This window comes from Malurus melanocephalus, unplaced genomic scaffold, assembly GCF_030028575.1.
Source record: "Malurus melanocephalus ecotype Western Australia unplaced genomic scaffold, MMel_1.1 scaffold_57, whole genome shotgun sequence".
NCBI lineage: Eukaryota > Metazoa > Chordata > Aves > Passeriformes > Maluridae > Malurus > Malurus melanocephalus.
In genome coordinates, this window is record NW_026623289.1 from 2,288,254 (window position 1) to 2,308,298 (window position 20,045).

The following is a 20,045-nucleotide window of genomic DNA, read 5'->3' on the forward strand; positions in this document are numbered from 1 at the left end:
AATCATTTTGTTTTAAATTAATCAGTTGGTTAAGTACTGCTATAATTGTATTGATTAGGTAATTAAGTGTTGCTAAATTCTTTAGACCTAAACTCGATCCAATCTGAAGCTAAGTTTGGCAAGGAAATCCACTCTGACCCTTGGGCCTCAATGGTAGCTTCCCTTACTGCTTTGCATCCTTTACTGTTATCCTTGCTTATCTTTGTGTCCCCAGTCTCCACATAAACCATTTTAGATTGCTTTTAATTGAATTTTTCCTTGTGTGCTTTATCTATATAGTAAGTAAGAGAATGGACCTTGCCATAGAATTCATTGTGCTTTCACAAATTCATATTAAACTTGCCTTTGCTAATRCCTCACTGATGATTCTTTAAGTAACTTAAGCCACTCATTCTCATATATATTAGAGAAGATAAGAATTTAATTGTCTCACAAACTTACCAAACGGTGATCCTCCAAGTCTTGCCTCCAGGGCTTGTGTCATTGTCAGGTAGCAGCGGTCAGTGAGAGGAGTCTGTACCAGTTTATCCTGAACTCCAAGGTACTCAAAACCGTAGTTGAATTTGGCATTTGCCATCTGAATGGAGAGCTGTTGCAACACATCTGTCTGCTTTGGGTCAAAGTAGAACCTCATTTGACTGAGCCACTCAAAGGATTTGGAGTTGTCGATCTTGCTTTTGATCAGTGATCTTGTAACATCTCTCTGGTGCACCAACTCAGTAATCTGGAGAATGAAGTAACTCCTTAAGACCACCGCAATATSAGCCAATAAACACAGGCTAATAAAGACAGGAATCATACAGCTTCTCAGATTAGCACAGTGAATTGCCATCACTCCRAAATCAGGACCTAAAACCAGTCTCTACCTTAAAACCTATTGCTATAAAGCCAAAACAATTTTGCCTACTGTTTATAAGGAATTTTCAGCAAAGCACTCTGGTCCAGCTAGCCTGTTAATCCATTACACTACTGAACTCGGTATTTTACTTGCCAGAAAGCAGGCATTCCCCTCTAGAAATAACTCAGGATGACTTTAACTGTCCACCCATCCCCAATCCCTATCTACAAACAAAAGCATATTATAATTACAATAATAAGTGGCTTAATKATGTATTTCACATTTGAATGAAAAGATCAATAGCTTCCAAACTTGGAAGAACCAATTTGAAAAACAATTCACTAAGCTACTCTACAACATGCTAGCATGCATTACGCTGACTAGAGTGAAAAACCACCATCACCTACATTAAGGATCAGGCCGTAATGTAATCGCCTAAATCACAGAAATTTTTTTCCTAGAGGAATAGCAAGTCTTAGACTGATAAATTTTTTCATTAAAATTTTAAAATTATCATCTGTAAACCCCAAAGAGGAAAGAAGGTTTTCACTTACCAAGTGCTCCAGTTTCCTTCTGCGAAGGGGTGGCTGCTCCATCAGCACAGAGTCTGCCAGGACATTGAGTGTGACCTCAACATTGGCAAGCACAGACTGGAGAGGACTGTTGTCTCCACCTCCGCCATTGAGGGCTGACTCCACATTCTCAGACCATGCAATCTGGGCTGAGAGCACAACAAGCTGAGCCTGTGTAAAAAAACACTCATCAGATAGTTTTCGTTGCTGAAGTAACCAAGTTGAAGTATACTTAAGTGTTCCACATTAATACCTGGTATTTGTCAATCCAAGAGATGTAGACTGCTGGATCAATAGAAGTTGCTTTTCCAAAGATTTCTACTTCAGTAACAGACTCTGCAAGCAATTTAGCAAGGGTCACTCTCATTTCTTTTTCAACAAGAGTGAGCCACTCATTGATCTTTGGATGCTCTGTGATGGAAACCGGTGTTTTGAACAGCACCTGCAAGAATTAAAGGTTTAAGTCAGCTCACTTTCACTTATTTTCAGAATTTTATTTAGAAAGAAATACTGCAGCTATACCTCCTCTCCTTCACGCGAGGATATTCCAAGAACCACAGAATTGTCTTCATTGAGAATAATGCTGGAAACTCCAGCAAACATTTTCTTGAAGTGTTTCTGCAGCTTAGCAACATTTTTGCTGTTTCCAATGATTTCAAGCAAGTCTTCATCACCAACAAAGTAGAACCTATTAATCACATAAAATAAGATCTACATCAGCACTCCAACTATCCYTTTTAATTTATGATTTATGCTTCAYCCATGGCTACCACGTGGAAGTATTYGACAACCATTTCCTTAACACTGCAAGASTGCATGAACCATATTTTCTASAAGTTATACCACAGTGCTACCTTTAAGTTCAAGCGATCTGTACCATACAGAAGYGTATACATGCTCCATACTGTGGACCATTTTCTTCTCCATCTCTGAAATACCCACAGTAGAGTTTGGGTCTGAATTTTCTATCAGGCAGGGAGAACACCCACTCAGTACCTCCCTCATGCTTAATCTCTCACAGTAAGTCACAAATCAATTGAGGACTACCGGTAAGTCAAAACCAATGACCTAAATACTGGACTGTGACAATTTAGACACCGGCCTTCAATCAAATGGCAGAAGAACCTCTTAAGTTTACAGAAATCAGCTGCAATGGTTCCTTAGGCAATATCCAAATCTGACAATCAGCCACAGATGAGCAAGTAACAGGAGTTTCAGTTCCACTTCTTGAGAAGTAGCTYGAACTGAACTCTGTCTATAGACAATACAGATTTAAATGGTCATAACATCTCATACAYAGAGGCTTTCCAGAGAAGTATACACCAATTCCTGCACAGAAACATAAGATTACTTCAAGAGTCAACTTCTTACCGAGGGAAAGAGGAYCTCTCCCTTTCCAAGTATTCTCCCAGTGCTTTCTGTATCTTCCCAAGTAAGTCTGCCAGTCTCTCTAAGGATCTCTGCACACCTTGGATGTTAAGAACATCCATCACAAGTGGAGATTTGGACACCTTTTTCATGAGTGCCAAAAATTCAGTGCTGATGCTGCAARTAAAATAACACATCACAACAGTGTAAACTTAGTAACCACAGGCCTGCAGAATACCAAAGTTATTTGTCTCTAAGTAGCCACTCCATCTCTAATGGCTGCAGTGGCTCTAGGGGACAAAACATCTCTTTATAGTTGACATGAACTAACAAGGAAAATCACCTGAGTCCCAACCATCTTCTAAAAATTGTACAACAGCCTGTTTACTATAAACCYTTTTCTGTCATAGTTGCCATTTCTTTGCTTGATGAACTTTTATCTATAGCAGCTGTAATCCAGCTGGACTAGGTAAGAATAAGCAGTCAGTATTTCAACTCAAAGAGTGGTGAATTTTCAGGCCTGCCCACGTGGTGACCCAAGGGACAAAAGAAAAGAACAAAGCAATTAAAAAGTTACCTCTGGAACCGCTGGGTCTCCACAGGCAGCAAGTGCTTGATGTCTGCACTGCCAGTAAAGATGCCCTCCAGGTAGACCCATCGCCTTTGGACATCTATCCACACATCAAAGAGTGCCATGATACGGTTCAGCTTATCTTCCCAGCTAAGGGCATCTTCCTCAAACACCTGAMGTTTAAACAATGCATTAATATTAATTTTAATATTATCAAGTGTTTGACTACTAATAATTATTAGAGGAAACAGYTTTTTGAGAGTTACAAAGTACGAATATACAATTAACAGTCTGTCAACTTTAAACATTGCATATAGTCCTTGCTGACAAAAACAGTAACTAAACAAGAGRGGAAGGCAGAAATAAATAAAAATTATTTAGCTTTGTTCTCCATTTTACCTTGTAGTATGGTGACAGCTTCATRGCAGACACGCTGTTAATGTGCTCCTTGACTTTGTTGAAAAGGTCATCCCACCCACGAATCAAACGACACTTGTTCTGGTAATTGACCAAGTCCAGTTCATATGTGTTCCACACTTCTCTTATCTGAAGGAAAAGATAGATAAGACATCAAAGATAAAAATATTGKTAAAAGTATTGAGACTATGATACAGTTCAAGGGGATGGTCTTTGCAGTCACTATCAAGAACTGCTTTTCCCAAATAAATTGAGTTTCATCATAGGAAGTTTACATAGCTTTAAACTGCTCTCCAAACCAGAGCAAACCATGAAGTCTTGGCACTTGTTTCAACAGCTTAAAATAAGTTTACTACACAAGCAGCCACTTGACAGCAACCCTCTGATTTGCTATACACATAAATACATACAAGAGCTGATACTAGCCTGTTTCAAGAACTCTTCCAAAGCCATCTCTCCYTGAGCCACAAGCAGAACATCTTTGACAATTGCTTCATTTCTCTGTAAATCAACATCCCAGATCTGGCCTAGGGTCAATTCTGAGACAACCCAGTTTACGTGAAGCCTTTTCATCAGCTGTTTCCAGTGTCGGTCTTTAAGTGCCTCAGATTTCAGTTCGATGACTAACATGTTTATCTACAGAAGACAAGAAAGCAAGTTACATCTTTGAACTTGAATACAAAACGCACGCATTTTAGAAATGGGCATAACTTACCTTCATGTAGCCCTTCAGAAGTCTCTGAACATACTCATATGAGGCGTATTGCCGCAAACGGGCAGGGAAGTTTTTCAGTTGGTTCAGCAGACCATCCAAGTTTTGTCGAAGCTGTCAGGAACATAAAAGCAAAGAAATTTTTCTCTACAAGTCCTGTGCATATAACCATACAAGTTGCCTGTGTATTTGTTACAGAAAACTCCCTCTAATGAGACATTATCAACAGGACAGCTCTTTCAAGTGTTATCTGTATTTGCCTAAGATGTGGTTACTCTATAGCTGAGAACGTAATTTTATTGGCTTGATTAGGATTTATGATGTAGTCTTGTCACAGGCAGTTAATTTATAGATTAGTGCTCTTTCTGCTCTTTACCTCCTGAGCACTTAAACTAAAATTGATGCTGTTCACCCAACTGTATAATGAGTTCCAACAGCCTATTTAAAATGAGCAGTTTCTTCTCTATAGATGCAGCCCAAGCTCAAAACTTGGAATATGGAAATTGCATAAATCCCCTGTAAGATTAAGTTATGACAATCCTGTGAACATTTTTTAGCTTAGCKTCAGAAAAAACATGCTTACAAGATACTGAAAAAGGTACCTAAACACTGAAAATGATCCAGACTGACAACTGAGCATATCTGTCTCAAGAGGTCTAGTTTCTAATTTGCATATACTTGTGGCAGTTACATTGCTCATGTGCAGAAGTGAAGTACCTTGCGAGGCTGTACTGAGACCCAGGGTTGTTCTTTCATTTGATCAATCTGTTCCCAGACCTTAGAGAGTTCAGACCAGACACCTTTGAGATCCTGCAGCTCTTCAAGGGCTACCTGTAATAAAGAATGTATCAAACAYCAGCAGTTATTCCTCATCTCTTCAAAGTCATTAGCAGGGACAAGTTAAACAAAATACTTCTAATCCATCTAAAACCTTCTGACATCTTGCTAATTCAACAAAACTGCAACAGCAAGATGAGATTTTTGCATCTCAGGTTACATAATAGYTTCAAAAGAATAAGACAGTCAAGGAAGAGATCACAGACAACCTCTGAAGGCTAGAACTGAGTCAGTGTGGAGACTGTGCCCTGATACTAGTACAGCACATACTAGAAGTGACTCTCCTGAGGGAGAAAATGATGGAACTGGAACATTTTTATCCAAAACTGATGAGAWGGTGTGGGAGCAGGTTGTACCTGGACACGCTCTTCACTGCCACTGAGCAGTCCTGTATCGGTCAGTTCCAGAGCTTCCTTGGCCTTCGCACATTTCTCACGATCATCCTTCAGCCTGCCAAACTTTCCTTCGTAAATGGTAAGAGCTTGAAGAGCCTCTTCTGGACGCAGATTTCCCTAAAGTTTGCATGGGATACATTAATCCAATAATCCTACAATTAAGTTGAAGGCAAGTTAAAAGCGAGGACTAAATACTAAATGTTGGTTTGTCTCATTATTTCTCTATTTCTGGCTTGCTGACAATAACGCAATGTACTAGTCTACAATAAGTCTCGTTTCATTTTTACATGTAGTTTTTGCCTTTACTAAAAAGCCCTATGGAAAAAAAAAAACGAGGCAAAAAGCAGCTTGCTTCTGAATCCTCCTACATGCATACCTCTGACATAGAATTGTTGCAGACAAAGCTCTGTCACTGAAGTGATTTACTTTTCTGCACCTAACAGAGGCCTGTGTCTTAAGGGTAAATTTCCCTCTGCAACTATTTCCAAAAATCAATACACTGTCAGGTTATTATATAACCCTTAAAAAGACTTTTACTATCACCTAAAATGAGAAACTGCAAAAAARGCATAAAAATGAACTCCCTGCCTCWTATTGAACTCCGGAAATCTACCGAATTTACTGACTATTAATCATCATTACTTACTGTTACAGGCTTTGTTTTCTCCCAGTCTGTCAGCAAGTCAGTTGTTCGGCTCTCCACTGCACGATCCTCTTGAACTATTTTCATCTGCAAATTTGCTACTTGTTGTTGAATGGCGGAATCCTTCCTACGCATAATGTCATTAAAGGCACCCCATTCTCCTTCGATGTTGTCAATGTACAGCCAAGAGGAAGGAAACTGGAACCTTTGTTTCTCAAGCAAGCGCTGACCATTGCGATAAAGCTACAAGACACAGCGGTTGTCTAAGTTAAAACGACAAAACTAACTAAMGATGCAAGGCTAAATAAACATACTTTAACAATGCTTACTGCAGAACTCACAGGATTTTTCAGAAAATGAAATTCAAGTCTGTTTTTAAGAGAACTTATGTATCATAAAGCTGCATTTTCAGAGCTGATTTTGACACTTCCACAAGTCAGTCATTAGCGAAAGACAACAAACGTACCTCAACTTGCTTTTCAAAYTGCTTGATTTTACGTTTCAAGGACTGCACGTATGTGATGAATGTCACAGCATCTGATGTGCTAGCAGTGTCCACGGAATGCTGCTCCAGCTCTTGACGGGACTATTAAGAGCACAAATCAGTGTTTTAGCATTCTAAAACTGTTAATCTAAAAGTGAAAAACTGGCATTATGACTTTTCTTACCTTAGAAATTTGTGAATGAAACTCTGTCATATTCTGACCAAGCATTTGGCCAAATTTGCTGAGTACTTCCTTGTGCCAGGAGTCATACTTCAAGTTCACCTTTGATTGTACCTACAAGTGAATAATGTTACATATTAGTAATTTGTCATCCTTGTTATTTTCTGTTATACATCTATTCTGAAATACAATGCATTTATCACAAACAACAATTACAATTTCTTACCTTGCCATAGTCTATAACAACAGGTCCAAATTCTTTTCTGGTTTCTGCRTTGTCAAACGTTCCTCTTGCCTTTCTTATCTGAACTAAAAGGGCCTGCCACTTATTCAGGTCTTCTCCAAGACGGTTGTATATGTTTTCAGCCTGCATATCCCACAGACACTGGTACTGCAGCCAAACCTAACAGAGGTATTTCATAGTGTTCAGAACTTATCCAGTATATTACAAAGTACTGGAATATTTTGGTTTCCCTCCAACCCCCAGGAAAACTGAAAGTCCACATACTTTTTAACAGTACCATTACATCTTGTCAGCCTCCTACCTTGACATACTGCTCCACTTCAGTCACAATTCCCATGACAGCTGAGTATGACTCCTCCAGAGCTGCAGGGCCATCAGGCATCCTTGTCAATGCATTACGATAGAATTTCTCTTCCTCAGACAGTTCATAATGCACTCCAACCTAAGAACCACAGATATACATGAATTTCCAAAGCACTCAGGTCTGGCTTTAGAGCAACAAACTAATATATTGGGGACAATTAATCATTAAGTGAAAGGAATTGCTCAAACTTAGATACAGCTTCATTACACTTACCTGGTATCTCTGACTTTGAATTCTTGGCAGCGACAGGATTACCATCTTCCAAGAAAACATTTCTTGGTAAAGTTTGTACCTACAGTCTTCAATTGGTGGATTCAAGTATATCACCTGGTTGGTTATTCTTAGTTCATGYACAATGTTCTGCAGAAATGGTAAAAACATCCAGTTTTACTGGCAGATACTGCTACAAGAATAGACAAGCATTTTGGGAATTAAGCACTTTTGAAAAATCAACTTGCACTTAAATGGGAAGAGGAAAATATTTTTCTAAAAACAGACGCAGAAGAAATATTCATCTCTCATAAAAGCCTCAGAAATAATTTCTGCATTAATTAATTGACAATAAGACAAAAGCCCAACCAACCAACAAAATATAATGCAAAAAGAAAAACCCACAGGAAAACTTACTTTGATCTTGGGTTCACCACCAGGCTTATGGCTGACTTGAGGAGCATCTGTATCCATGTCAACTTCTGCTTTGTCATCTGCTTGTCCCAGAAGAACCTGGGTCCAGGCCCTCAGTCCAGCTTGCAAACGAACACCCAGGATTCTTTCAATCTAAAGAAAATGAGACACATTGGAGGAAAACCTGCATATTCACTGCATGAAGATCCCCATTATCAATATATTCTGACACCAGGCACACTGTAGCATCTYAAAGAACCAAGTGCTCATTTACTAAGCCACTCCAGCCTCTGAAGGGGCTTACAAGAGAGCTATTTACTATGGAGAGGGACTATTTACTAGGGCTTGTAGCAATAAGACAGGAGCTTTAAATTGAAAGAGAGGAGGTTCAGATTCTTCACTGTCAGGGTAGTGAGGCACTGAAACAGACTGCCCAGAGAAGTCGTGGATGCCCTATCCCTGGAAGTGYTCAAGGCTGAGCTGGATGGGGGTTTGAGCTACTGAATCAGTGGTATCATTGCCCATGGCATGAGGTTTGTAACCAACCCAAACCATTCGATGATTAAAGAAGTTTAGGAGTTTTGGTAAATTTTCACTGAATTCAAAGCTTTTCCTGGACCTCATGGACTTAAATGTAATTAAACAATTTTAACTGTATTAGGTTTGCCTAGTGGCCAATAACCTGAAACGTAACAGGCAGAACCAAACAATATGAYGGCAAGAAGTCTCTGCCACCACCTAGCACCCCTGCACCTTCTAGGCAATCAAGCTCCATCAAAYTTCTTTCTTCAAAAGACAAACCTCCCTTTGAATTAACTGATCCCAGAAATCAACAGTAAAAAAAACCCAACACATCTTCCATCTTCTGCATACCAAAAATGCACTGAAATTTTCAGGGAATGCGAATCTTCCCCTGGATGACTATAAGGAGAATAATCAAAATACATTTTGCACTGAAATAAMATGTTTCCTCTAAATATCTCAAACCTACCTCCATATCCAACTTATTGACCCAGATTGGCAGATTTGAGTATGAATGAAGATTTAAGTCATCCACAGCTTTCTGAACTCTGTTCAAGATTTCAGAGAAAGTCTTGTGATCATACATGCATGTTTCCAATGATCTCACTTCCAGGTCTATCTTCTCTTCAATAATAAGCAGATCATCCACCTAAGACAGTTTAGGAAAAATGGGACATTWAGTTTGACAGGTTAGATCAAAGAAACAGTAATTATTCAGTAATGGTTAATCACATACCTTTATCTGGACGCAGCAATCATTCAATTTTAGCAATATCAAATAAAAAGAGTACTGCTAATATCAATTTTAGGAATACCAAAAGATTCAGTTAGCCAATTTGTGCTGACTCAATCAGCTACTTAAACCAAAAGCTGCAGAACTGGATCTCAGTTATCCAACTCCACTTTTGGACAACCACACATTACTGAAGTATAAATGTAAAAATTTTGCAGAATTTGAAAAATAAGACAAACCTTTTCCTGGAAACTGAAGACAGTCTCAGCCAAGCGCTGTACATATGGATCAAGTTTGTATGATTCCCACACCAGTGCRATTCCTTCTGCAATCAAAGCCTGCACCTCTTTCTTCAAGCCAGCAACCAGCAGTGAGATAGTATTACGCTCTTCTACTTTCTCACATGTTCTCTCATATGTGCGGACACTTTCAATGAGAGAAATAGCAAACGGATAGAGCTGGTTTGCTTGGTGAGCTTTGTTTACAATGGCTAGTGGGACACGGAAACCAAGCCATTTCAGGTTTCGGACTTCTTTTGAAAGTGTGATGATTTCTGGCAGAAAGTTGACTTTCAGTTTCAGGACATTTCCAGTTCGACCTCGAACACGAGTGCTTTCGATGGTGAAAATGCGACCAGACACACCAAGGTTGCGCTGCTGAACTTTTCTTGCCCAGTCATCAAAGATCTCCTGAGTGTTGAGCTTCATGCGGAAGCTATCTCCGTCCTGCTTGAGCTTCTGACCTTCCACATGGTTCTCCCAGCCTTTGCCCAGGACGTCCTCCACACGCTTCATGTAGGCYGTGAGCTGTCTGTCAATCTGTTTTGCCCAAATTATAGACCCAGAAACAGGAGGCAAATCACGAACGTGACTCATTTTACAAGCTTGACTCTGTGGGTATTGTACTTTAAATTTGTCATGAAGAGACTCAATATCATCCTTCACACGCTGGATCAATTGTGTTTGGTATTCACGAATGGCACCACGAATGTGAGGCCTGACAAACAAGGCRTTGAACCGGGAGAAGATTCTGAACATTTCATTGGCGTTCTTTGCTGTACCGAGCTGGTCTCTCAAACGGGCTGTTATTCTTGTTTCAACTCTATCAATTCTTTCATCATAGCGCTTCATTGCTGCCTCCCARGCTTCTGTACCTTCTTTGGAAACATCTAATCCATCTACTTCCTTAACATTCTCATAAGCRAGATTGACTTCTTCAATTGCGTTAGCATCTGCAGCATCAAAAAGGACTTCTGCTACTTTCATATCCTGTGGCTCAGGTACCTCTCCTTGRTTTTGCTGGGCAACAGCAGTTACCTACATCAGAATCACAGTTTAGTGGGTGGCATACTTCAAAATTTCCCTAGAAGTAGCAAAATGCAGTTGGTCCTAAAAAACATTGTAAAAGCCCCCTGTCAATCAGTGACAAATTCTTATCAAACTTTCAGTCATGTTTCATATTTAACTTCCAGTAGGAATAGGGCAGCACAAYTACTTTACAAACTTGCAGCACCATGCAGCACAATCTCATTTTCCACTGTGGTTTAGCCAAGTTCAAGGATTTAGACACATATTAATCTCCTCTGGGTTATGTCTAGACTTGCTATGTTTATTAACGTGAGCATGTATTATGCAATGTAAGTCAGAAATAAAGCTAAGCCTATTAGCAAGGGTTCAAAGCTRAACTGGTTTAGGAAGCAGACATGGAAACTGAATGTTACATTGTATCTGTGTTGGTAACTTCAAGTAATAGTAACATGCTTGAAGAAGTCACAAGATTTTTTTTTGGTAACAATCAAGATTACCTGAGGTCGCAAGACTCTCACAATGACTGCCCTCAGCTGCTCATGCTGACGCCTGAACTTCCTCATTTGATCAAGACGGCTCTGGAGTTTCCTGTGAGCAGGATTGATTCGCCACACCATCTTCAGGTTCTCTTCCCTTTTTCTTTTCACGATATCTCTCAGCAGAACTTGTAGCTTCTCATATTCATCATCCCAGGTTTGGAATACTTCAAAGCAGGCAACCATTACCTGTAAAAAGTTTCAGAACAGGAACTTTAGCTCCCAAATTAAACGTTTCCTGGAGGTCCCTGTCCAATGCAAAAATACAGCAATCAGTATCACAAAACCATGAACACACCTTTTCAAATTCTTCGTAGGCAACATGCATCAGTTTTCTGGTTCCTAACACTTTAAGCAGTTGAGAGCTCAGATCTCTTGAAATAGCTTCCACTAAACGCAGTGCCCTTTGGATTGGGTATTTYGTGTTCCTGATTTTCCTCAAATGGGTAAATATTGCAACAAGAGCCTGCCTTATTTTGTCCAGTTCAGTAGCRGACAGCAAGTCATTCAATGGAAAGTCTTTCATCAGTGGATTATAGTCATTCACGGTTTCCAGCGCCTGTTTCAGACCTAAACAGAAAAGATTTTGAATATGACTTTTCATTCCATTAATCAAATCTCTATCTGTAACTAGTCCAAGGYTTCTCTAAACAGAATTGTTCTTTGTACCCCAACGTTCAAGTTCTGTAGGACATTTGAGAAAAATGTTATTGAACAGATATTTTACCTGTGTCTGTATCAAAGCTGACAGTTGCATGGAAACGTTTGCCATGTTTTAGAATGTCCAGAGTCAGCAGAACTTCTGGGCTTTCACGTTTTTCCTGAATGCGGTACAGAGCCCTTTCCAAATTTAACCAGAAGCTTATCTCCTGCAATGCAGTGCCTGATGCAGGATCTCGGTCTAATTTGGTCACCTTCAAAGTTATGGAGAGAAAGAGAAAGGAGGGAAGAAAGCATTTAGTTTATAAGCTTCAACTGTAAAAACTTCTTGKAACTAAATATAATTGAAACATACAAGAACCATTAGGTTTTAATAATCCGCCCTCAGACAGTTTTAGAACTCAATCTTTGAAAAGTGTAGGAACTTTATGGAACATTTGACAAAGTTTAATTCCAGAGATCCTAAAGGCTGGTTTTAGGACCCTCATGTAACATCTTCAGTATGGCCTAAAAATGTCATCTACCCATTTCTTGAACAGTGTCTGTCTTCCAGTTAATTGCAGATGAGCCACGCAAGATAACAAATTTTTGTGCTCTCAAGTAAGAAAAAGCAACACTGTTCTATGTGCAAGAGGTGCACACAGAGGCAAAAAAGCCAGTGTAGTATCTGAGATGCTGTTTTTGAGCAACACCAGCARAACAGCAGTTCTTCTGAAAAGTAACAGGCAGGAGTATGAGATTACAGGACAGGGCTGGAGCAACCATTRTGAAGTGGTTGTGGATGCACCAGGGGCAAACAAAATAAGCCAATAAGATGTGTTTCTCTTGATCTGTTGTAAATGTCTGAAGAATAGTTACAAAATTCACAGGGTTACTGCCAGTTACTTGAGTCTATTACAGTATGTATAAAATAAGTCATACTCTTGGCTATTTGCAGAACAATTTAGACTAGATTCCAAATTTAGACTAGGCTTAGYTTAATTTCAGACTAGACTTAGCCTAATTTAAACCACTGTCTCTGGTGACTCAGAAACCTGGCCTCAGATTTTCAGAGTATCCTGCATGAAGCAGCATTTTACCAGTTAAACTGTGAAGAAGATACACTACGTAGAAGTACTACACAGAAGTTCTTATTACTTAGYTCTTTATTTGGTTACCTTTTGTATTTCTCTAATCCAGCGGTTGACTCCAGATTGTAACTGATTGAGGAACAATGGATCTTCAGCCTTCTCACCAAAATCYGTAACCTTTGGTTTTTCTCCACGCTCATAGCACTGCTTGGCAACATTAGTAATGGTTGCATGAATTGGCAGACTGATCTCTGGAATTTCAATATTCTGCTGCAAATGCAAGAGGCCCATTTCAAGCTCTGCAATCTTCTTCTCAACTGAAGGAGCCATCTTATCTCCATCCCTGAAAAAGCACAGACATTTCCATGTAAGAAGTCAAACCAAAAACCATACACAACACATTTACATCATCTGAACTGCTTCCCCAGACAGCAACAGCATCATATGTAACTGTGTGCTTAAACAATTCACATGATTCACCTTGAAGAGTCACTGCTGTTYGGATTTTTTTTAAAAATCAATCAACACTTTAGTTCATTAGCACAGAAATGCAGTATTTATACTGAATTACCTGTCTGCTTTGCCAGATTCTCGGATATAGGACTTGAAAAAGGGAGCAACAGCATTGCTAATGAAAGAGTGCAATGTTTCATATGGAGAATCTTCACTGAGAGTGAGCACTCTGAGTTGGGAAGACACTGGTTTGTCGGCATCAATCACTGCAGTACGTTTAATGAACGCCAGGCTACAGAAAAGAGAAGAGAGTTACTAACTGATCATCTGAAGCTTAAGTGACAGAATAGCTTTAATCTGACTGCAAGTTTAGGAGTCAAATGGTAACCTGTATCATTACACTTCAAAATCTTTCTTCCAAGGGACTTGAATAAAAGTCTTCCAAAGAAACACATCTTTACAGTTCAGCAATCAGCCAAACTGAGCTATTAATAAGAACTCTGAAGCAAGGGCACGCTAAAGAGACACAAAGATTACAGAGCTTCAGAGTCAAATATGCCTCAAGAGAAGTGACAAATATATAAGAGTCAGACATAATCAAAGAATATTGAAGCAAGGCTGGCATGTTATAGTTGCATGCAGGCCAAAATTAATAAAACTCTGTTTCTTCAACCTCAGAGCTAGAAGTCCTAGGTCCATTCCTTTCAGCCTCATGACACACCCTTTTTTATCAGAGCCTCTACCTTGAAAAGCTATTGCCCTATTTGAAAAAAACCACTGTATGAAAGCATTAGGTAAATCAGAGGTAAATTTGTAGGTAAAGCAGGTAAATCTGCATATACAAGTTTTACATATATAGAGCAGAAATGTCAAGATCTATTTTGCTAATTCACCTGTTTGACTTTATTCCATAATGAATGTCAGTGCTGATACTGTAGGAAATGAACTCTTTTTCCTCTTCTCCTTCATCTCCCACATCCTCTGCAAAAAAATACAGTATGTAAGAAATACTTAATTTCTAATGCTTCTGCCACTCTTTCTCAACCACCTTTTGCTATTACCAGACTATTTTCTAACCTTTCAGTTCCACACAAATTTAATTAACTAAACTAGGTCAAATGTAGCTTTGCAATATCTCTCAGATTCAGAATGGGTTCAATGTCTTGCAACAAAMCTCCATTAATATTTAAGTTGCTATAAAAACCAATACTAATAATAATTACAATAAGTGAATTACAACTCACATTCTGAGAGAGAAATCTGCAATACAGAATGTGCATTTATTTGCAGAGGTATGTTGCCAGGACAGCTATGCTTCAGTGAGAACATTAAACAGCTGCTTTTTTTCTTTCAAGGGTGAATTTGTATTTTCAGACCTCTGCTTTGAAAATGGTTTGGAAATTAAGTCTCTGAASAAAAAAATCTCCTGACAGAACTAAAAGCCAAGCCATGGGAAGTGCTCAGGCATTAGCCCAGGCAGTGCATCACAGATGATGTAATTGTTGGGGATGCAGGCAGTCGTGCTGCAATGCAGTGATTTCAGTGCAGAAGGTTACTCCCTGTTGGGGGACACGCTCTGAGTGGACACATTACAGCATCTGATTTCATTCAGCCCCTAGGAGACACAGCCCCAGAGTGTCACATTTGTGATCCCAAGCACCAAAAGCCTGGTCACAGAACAACATGGCACTAGAGACCACAGGAACCCGTATGAGAGCTGTTGGCAGGTTGGGAAGCTGGTGATGCCAGACAGCAGCTTTCATTATGCAGAAATATGGCTTCTGTTTTATTGTACTTGTAATCAATAACCTACTTCATGCTATGTAAACCATGAACAAGCATCAATAATAACATTGTTTTCAACAGTGTCAGAGAAAAGCTGAATATGCCACTGCAGGCTTCAGATCTGCTAAGTTTAAACACTGGCTGTCAATCATAAAATCCACTCTGCCCATGTAACTGCTATTAAAACAGAAAACATGGACAGAAATGGCCTCTGTGCATCATAAATTAGTATTTAGCTTCTAAAATATGTAGTGAGTCTCCCCTTTTTGTTTTAACCATACATATATATAACATTATCTACACCATGAGCCTGGAGATAACTGGTCACCACTACCTTTTATTACTTCCAACCTGAACTAGGGATAACCATCCTCATGAGCCAGGCATAAATGCTGAAATCATCTCCGTAAATATGAAGTGGTTTTCTTTAAATCTCACTAAACACTGCACCATGAATTGATAAAGATAACTGTTCTTTTGTTCTCTACTAGAAAATTAACCCTGCTACAAAAGAAGTCTCAAACTTTGGAAGGGTAAGGAGCAGGATAATCAGTGGAAATAGGCAAAAAATAAACAAAGATGGTATTTTAAAGCAACATCTTAAGTATACAATTAATAGAGAGTGAATGGAAGAAGCTTCTTGATGTTTCGCTCTTGTTCAGCAATTGCACGGCATATATCAGGATGTTAAACTGTTTCTGCTGATATACTAAATAATGCAACATGAAGTACGACTTCATTAGGATTTGATATATACCAGAGGATTTGATATATACCAGAACAGAACCACCAGCACACCTAGGAGCAGAGATCCATGAGCTTAATAGTTGAATTTTGCAAGCTCATGTTGGCAGGCAGGTAGCCATTTACAGACTAGGGTCTTGTTTTATAGTAAAAGCCTGCATTATTGATGAAACCTAGCTGTATTTTGTCACTGTTCATTAGGCTGTATTTTGTGACAGTAAGAGCTTATTTAGCAACAGATTTGTTGACAAGTCGTTTTCAAAACACATAGTAACAGCAGCATGTGAATGAATAACAGACTGTCAAGCCAGGGTCTCAGCGCAGCTGCAGTATTTCATGCAGCATTTGATGCGGTTCTGAGAACAAGCAGCATGGCTACCAGGCTTTGACAACTAAACAAAGGCACGGCAAGGTCCAGTCTTGGTTTGTCAATTACGGGAACTCGCGAATTAACCATGAAACGACGCTTTTTACAGCTTGATTCAGACTGGGGTTATTTTTTCCTCTTTATGCGGGWTTTCGGCGCTTTTGTTCTGTTTTAGAGCGGCTATCTGCCTCGCCCAGGAGATCACTTCTCCAGCAGCCTGGCTGCCACCGGAGCGGAGCCACGGCCGACTGACGAAGCATTTTCCGTGCYTTTCCAAGCAGGACCGGCCGCGGCCGCAGCACGCCCTAATCTGCACCCACAGCCAGCCCGCAGCCCCGCCGCGCATCCGCCCGGGCCCCGGACCGCRGAACAAAGGCGGCGGGGGCCAGCGGGGATCCGCCCGCCGCCCGACCCGACACCGAAGCCGCGGTGATTGCGGGCCGGGCCCGTGCTGAGGCGGAGCGCGGAGCGGGGCCGCGGCCACGGCGGAGGCGCGCCCCTCCCACCCGCGGCAGGGCGGCGGCTGCGGCCGGCAGCGGCCATTTTGCCACCGCGGCGGCCCCGCTCCCGCCTCACCTTTGAGCGTGGAGCGCTCCACCAGCACCGTGTGGACCTGCGGGTCGGAGAGGAATTTGCGCATATGCTCCAGGGCGCCCTTCTCCTCCAGCGCCGCTTCCAGCGCGGCCGGCGCCTCGCCGCCATCCTCCAGCAGCAGCGGCACCAGCTTGCGCAGGTGCTTCTGCAGCACGGACACGTCGGCCACGTTTTGCACCGCCGAGCCCGACACCTCCATGCCGCCTTCCTCGCCGCCGGGGCCGCCGCCCCCGCCGCCGCCGGAGTCAGACATGCCGAGGCAAAGCGATACCGGCCGGCGCCGCGCTCCGCCCGCCCGGCCGCGCCCCGGCTGAGCCCGCCCGCCGCGCTGCGAGCCCCGCCTGCCGCGCCGCGGGGGAGCCTGGGACTGGCGGCCCGGCCCGGCCCGCCCCGCCCGCCGCCTATTCTAGAATCGTAGTGCGGTTTAGCTTGGAAGAGACCTCAAAACCCCCCCGTTCCCGCACCCCTGGCATAGGCAGGAACATCTTTCCCTAGACCAGATTGCTCAGGGCACCATTCAACATTGCCTAGAGCACTGTCAGGGCTGGGCACCCACAGCTTCTCTGGGCAACCAGTTCCACTGCTTTACCATCCTCACTGTAAAACACTTCCTCCTAATCTCCAACATTACATTATAGAACATTATATGTTCTTATAAGACCCTCTCAGTCTTTCTTGTAAGCTCCCCTCAGTTACTGGAGCATTCCCTTCAGGAAACCCTCAAGGATTTTGTCAGAGTGATTTATTCTGGAAGGAGAGGGCRGGATGTGAGCGGAAAGGGGAAGGCAAAAACCTCCCCGCACTGCGCCCTGGCAGCGGCGCCCAGGCGAGATGTGTTCTGCTGCTGCTGCCCCGTGACCCGGAAGATAAAGCAGGCCGGAGGCTCATTTGTCCAAAGGAAAAAAATGTTTATTTCATGTGAAAAATTAACCCAGAAGCCATAAGGTCAGGTGGCAAAAATGGCATATTCCCGTGAAGAAAGCAGCAGGCCAACTGCAAGGCTTTTTCAGTGAAGTATCTTGGGTTCTTTATATACCCAGCCCAGCTGTGCTAATTCATGTTTAATGAATCCAGCAACCCAAACCATTAATTYCAGTCTTTTGTGAGACTGCTTCCCAAACTAAATGACATAAGAGAAGACAGAGACTAAAAGTACATCAGTGAGAAAAGGGATTTTAATTAAAAATTAAAGAATGTAAGAATCTGATTTTTAAAAATGCCTAAAGATTTGTTACAGCTGCAACAYCCCAGTGTAAGTGTGACTGATTGAGGTAGGAGTTTAGCTCGCTGGCACTGAGATGGACAGTCTTGCTCCTCCTTGCCCAAACTAGTGCCCCTAATCCTGCCTGGCATCTGGATATGTCTTGGAGAGGGGAGGGGACTGAAGTTYTAAAGCAACTGCACCGACTCCCCAAAAGTACTCAAGGGATGGTGAGTGATGCACAGACTGAAACTTTGGTGGTTGCTCTTACAGAGATAGAAAAGGGAATGTTGCCCCCAAAAGAAAAGCAAACCAACCAAAAGTGCCTCTGAACCTCCCATGCATTTTCTCAATAGCTACACAGGGAAATGCAGAGACCCCCAGGCCCAGGATGTGTTCAGATATACTGCCCAAGAAGTAAAGAAGCTGGGGTGGAATACCCTGCCTGGCAAAAGAAGACCTGATCTGTAAGCCTCTACACAAGAGTAAGGCAGCATTAAAGCATGTATGACACTAAAAATCTAGAAAGCCCAGACCTATCCCAGCTCCTCAATTTGTACCAAGCGAAAAAACATGCCATGCTCAGGTAGGTTCCTAAAAGGTTTATGAGTCCAGTTAAACTTTGAAAAAACAGTTTTTTGAAGTTATAAAAATCTCAAACGTTGTCTGGAAGAAAAATTATTTGCTCTGCAACTAATTTTCAACTGCAAGCACTATAACTAACAGAGGTGATTGTTTTTTGATGAATCAAACCTATTTCAACCCCTCCTTCTCCTTAGAAAAGTTTTATTTTTGTTGAAAAATAGTGATAGCTATGTATCTGAACATTCTGTTTGCAGAATAGTTACCGAGACAGCATTTAATGCAACARTCATCTATTTCTATTTTCCAAAATCTAGTTTGCTCACACCTTATAATTCTTCCCCATGCAGGTTGTTTTAGGACTGTGTTTCATATTAAAAAAAGAGCTAACTTTGCTGRGCTGTCTGAATTCCACCAAGGCTATCCTGTATTTGATCTTGGCTGATGGCTTCCCAACACAGGGAGCATCAGTTACTTCTCACATCCACACAGTAAGCACCAGTACAAATCAAGCACCCAAAAAACACAGGTTAAACTGACGCTCTGGATTTCAAGATGTGCATTACAAGGGTGTTGATAACACTCCTAAGCAATCTAGATAAATCTCGAGTGTAACTTGGCGTCTCTTTGGAGGTGAGCTCAAGTGATGGTTTCAAGTTCTGGCATGTTCCTTCTTCCAGAGCACCCATCCATCATCTGCTGCACCAAACCGTCACAGAATTTTTGTAACTTCTAAAGCAAGATACAATATTTCACTGCTGTAAAACTGTTGCCAGGAAAAAATACAAATAAGGAAATAGAGGGAGCAAGGAGAAAAATGCAGGATAGGGATGGGAAATAAGAATTCAAGTAAATACTTATATACATTGCTGCTAACTTGCAGAGAAAAAAGGGTCCTAAAAAAACCCTCAAGTCTCATCTTATGTAGGTTCTAAAATCAGAAATGCTCCATGTGTAACAAGTCTTGGTATCAAAGTGTAGGGTACTTGCAACTAAAAGCCAGTGTAGGTACAGACTTTGTGCTCCTTTAATCACTACAGCCTTATCTACTCTGCCAAGGGGAGGAGGACGAAGATGCAAATCAAATGAAACAAAATCAAAGCAGAGACATGATAAACTCATTTTTTGCACAGGTTCTCTTGTGCAGTTAAAGCCTATAGACAGAGAAAAGGCTTTAGCTTGCTCAGTCAGGGTGAAAAATATTTTGCCTTGATCTGGCTTTAGTTAATTATGGATGTCCT

The 20,045-nt window shown here is 41.2% G+C and overlaps 1 protein-coding gene across 1 annotated transcript in view; it reads right to left on the reverse strand.

Moving 5' to 3' along the window:
* The window catches only part of DYNC1H1 (dynein cytoplasmic 1 heavy chain 1), a 44,559-nt gene extending 27,240 nt beyond the window's left edge, over window positions 1-17,319 (reverse strand). The window contains exons 1-27 of the mRNA XM_057365780.1: window positions 17,004-17,319; window positions 14,425-14,512; window positions 13,650-13,823; window positions 13,166-13,421; window positions 12,076-12,262; window positions 11,647-11,918; window positions 11,310-11,537; window positions 9,745-10,821; window positions 9,242-9,421; window positions 8,254-8,403; window positions 7,840-7,986; window positions 7,564-7,704; window positions 7,245-7,421; window positions 7,022-7,132; window positions 6,820-6,939; window positions 6,357-6,596; window positions 5,672-5,827; window positions 5,196-5,309; window positions 4,482-4,592; window positions 4,193-4,402; window positions 3,749-3,895; window positions 3,356-3,522; window positions 2,782-2,955; window positions 1,933-2,098; window positions 1,664-1,852; window positions 1,393-1,581; window positions 442-724 (exon numbers count right to left, since the gene is read on the reverse strand). Coding sequence (XP_057221763.1) covers window positions 442-724; window positions 1,393-1,581; window positions 1,664-1,852; window positions 1,933-2,098; window positions 2,782-2,955; window positions 3,356-3,522; window positions 3,749-3,895; window positions 4,193-4,402; window positions 4,482-4,592; window positions 5,196-5,309; window positions 5,672-5,827; window positions 6,357-6,596; window positions 6,820-6,939; window positions 7,022-7,132; window positions 7,245-7,421; window positions 7,564-7,704; window positions 7,840-7,986; window positions 8,254-8,403; window positions 9,242-9,421; window positions 9,745-10,821; window positions 11,310-11,537; window positions 11,647-11,918; window positions 12,076-12,262; window positions 13,166-13,421; window positions 13,650-13,823; window positions 14,425-14,512; window positions 17,004-17,274 — 5,725 coding nt within the window. The 5' untranslated portion in view covers window positions 17,275-17,319. The remainder of the gene's footprint in view (window positions 1-441; window positions 725-1,392; window positions 1,582-1,663; window positions 1,853-1,932; window positions 2,099-2,781; window positions 2,956-3,355; window positions 3,523-3,748; window positions 3,896-4,192; window positions 4,403-4,481; window positions 4,593-5,195; window positions 5,310-5,671; window positions 5,828-6,356; window positions 6,597-6,819; window positions 6,940-7,021; window positions 7,133-7,244; window positions 7,422-7,563; window positions 7,705-7,839; window positions 7,987-8,253; window positions 8,404-9,241; window positions 9,422-9,744; window positions 10,822-11,309; window positions 11,538-11,646; window positions 11,919-12,075; window positions 12,263-13,165; window positions 13,422-13,649; window positions 13,824-14,424; window positions 14,513-17,003) is intronic.
* Between the last annotated feature and the right edge of the window lie 2,726 nt (window positions 17,320-20,045).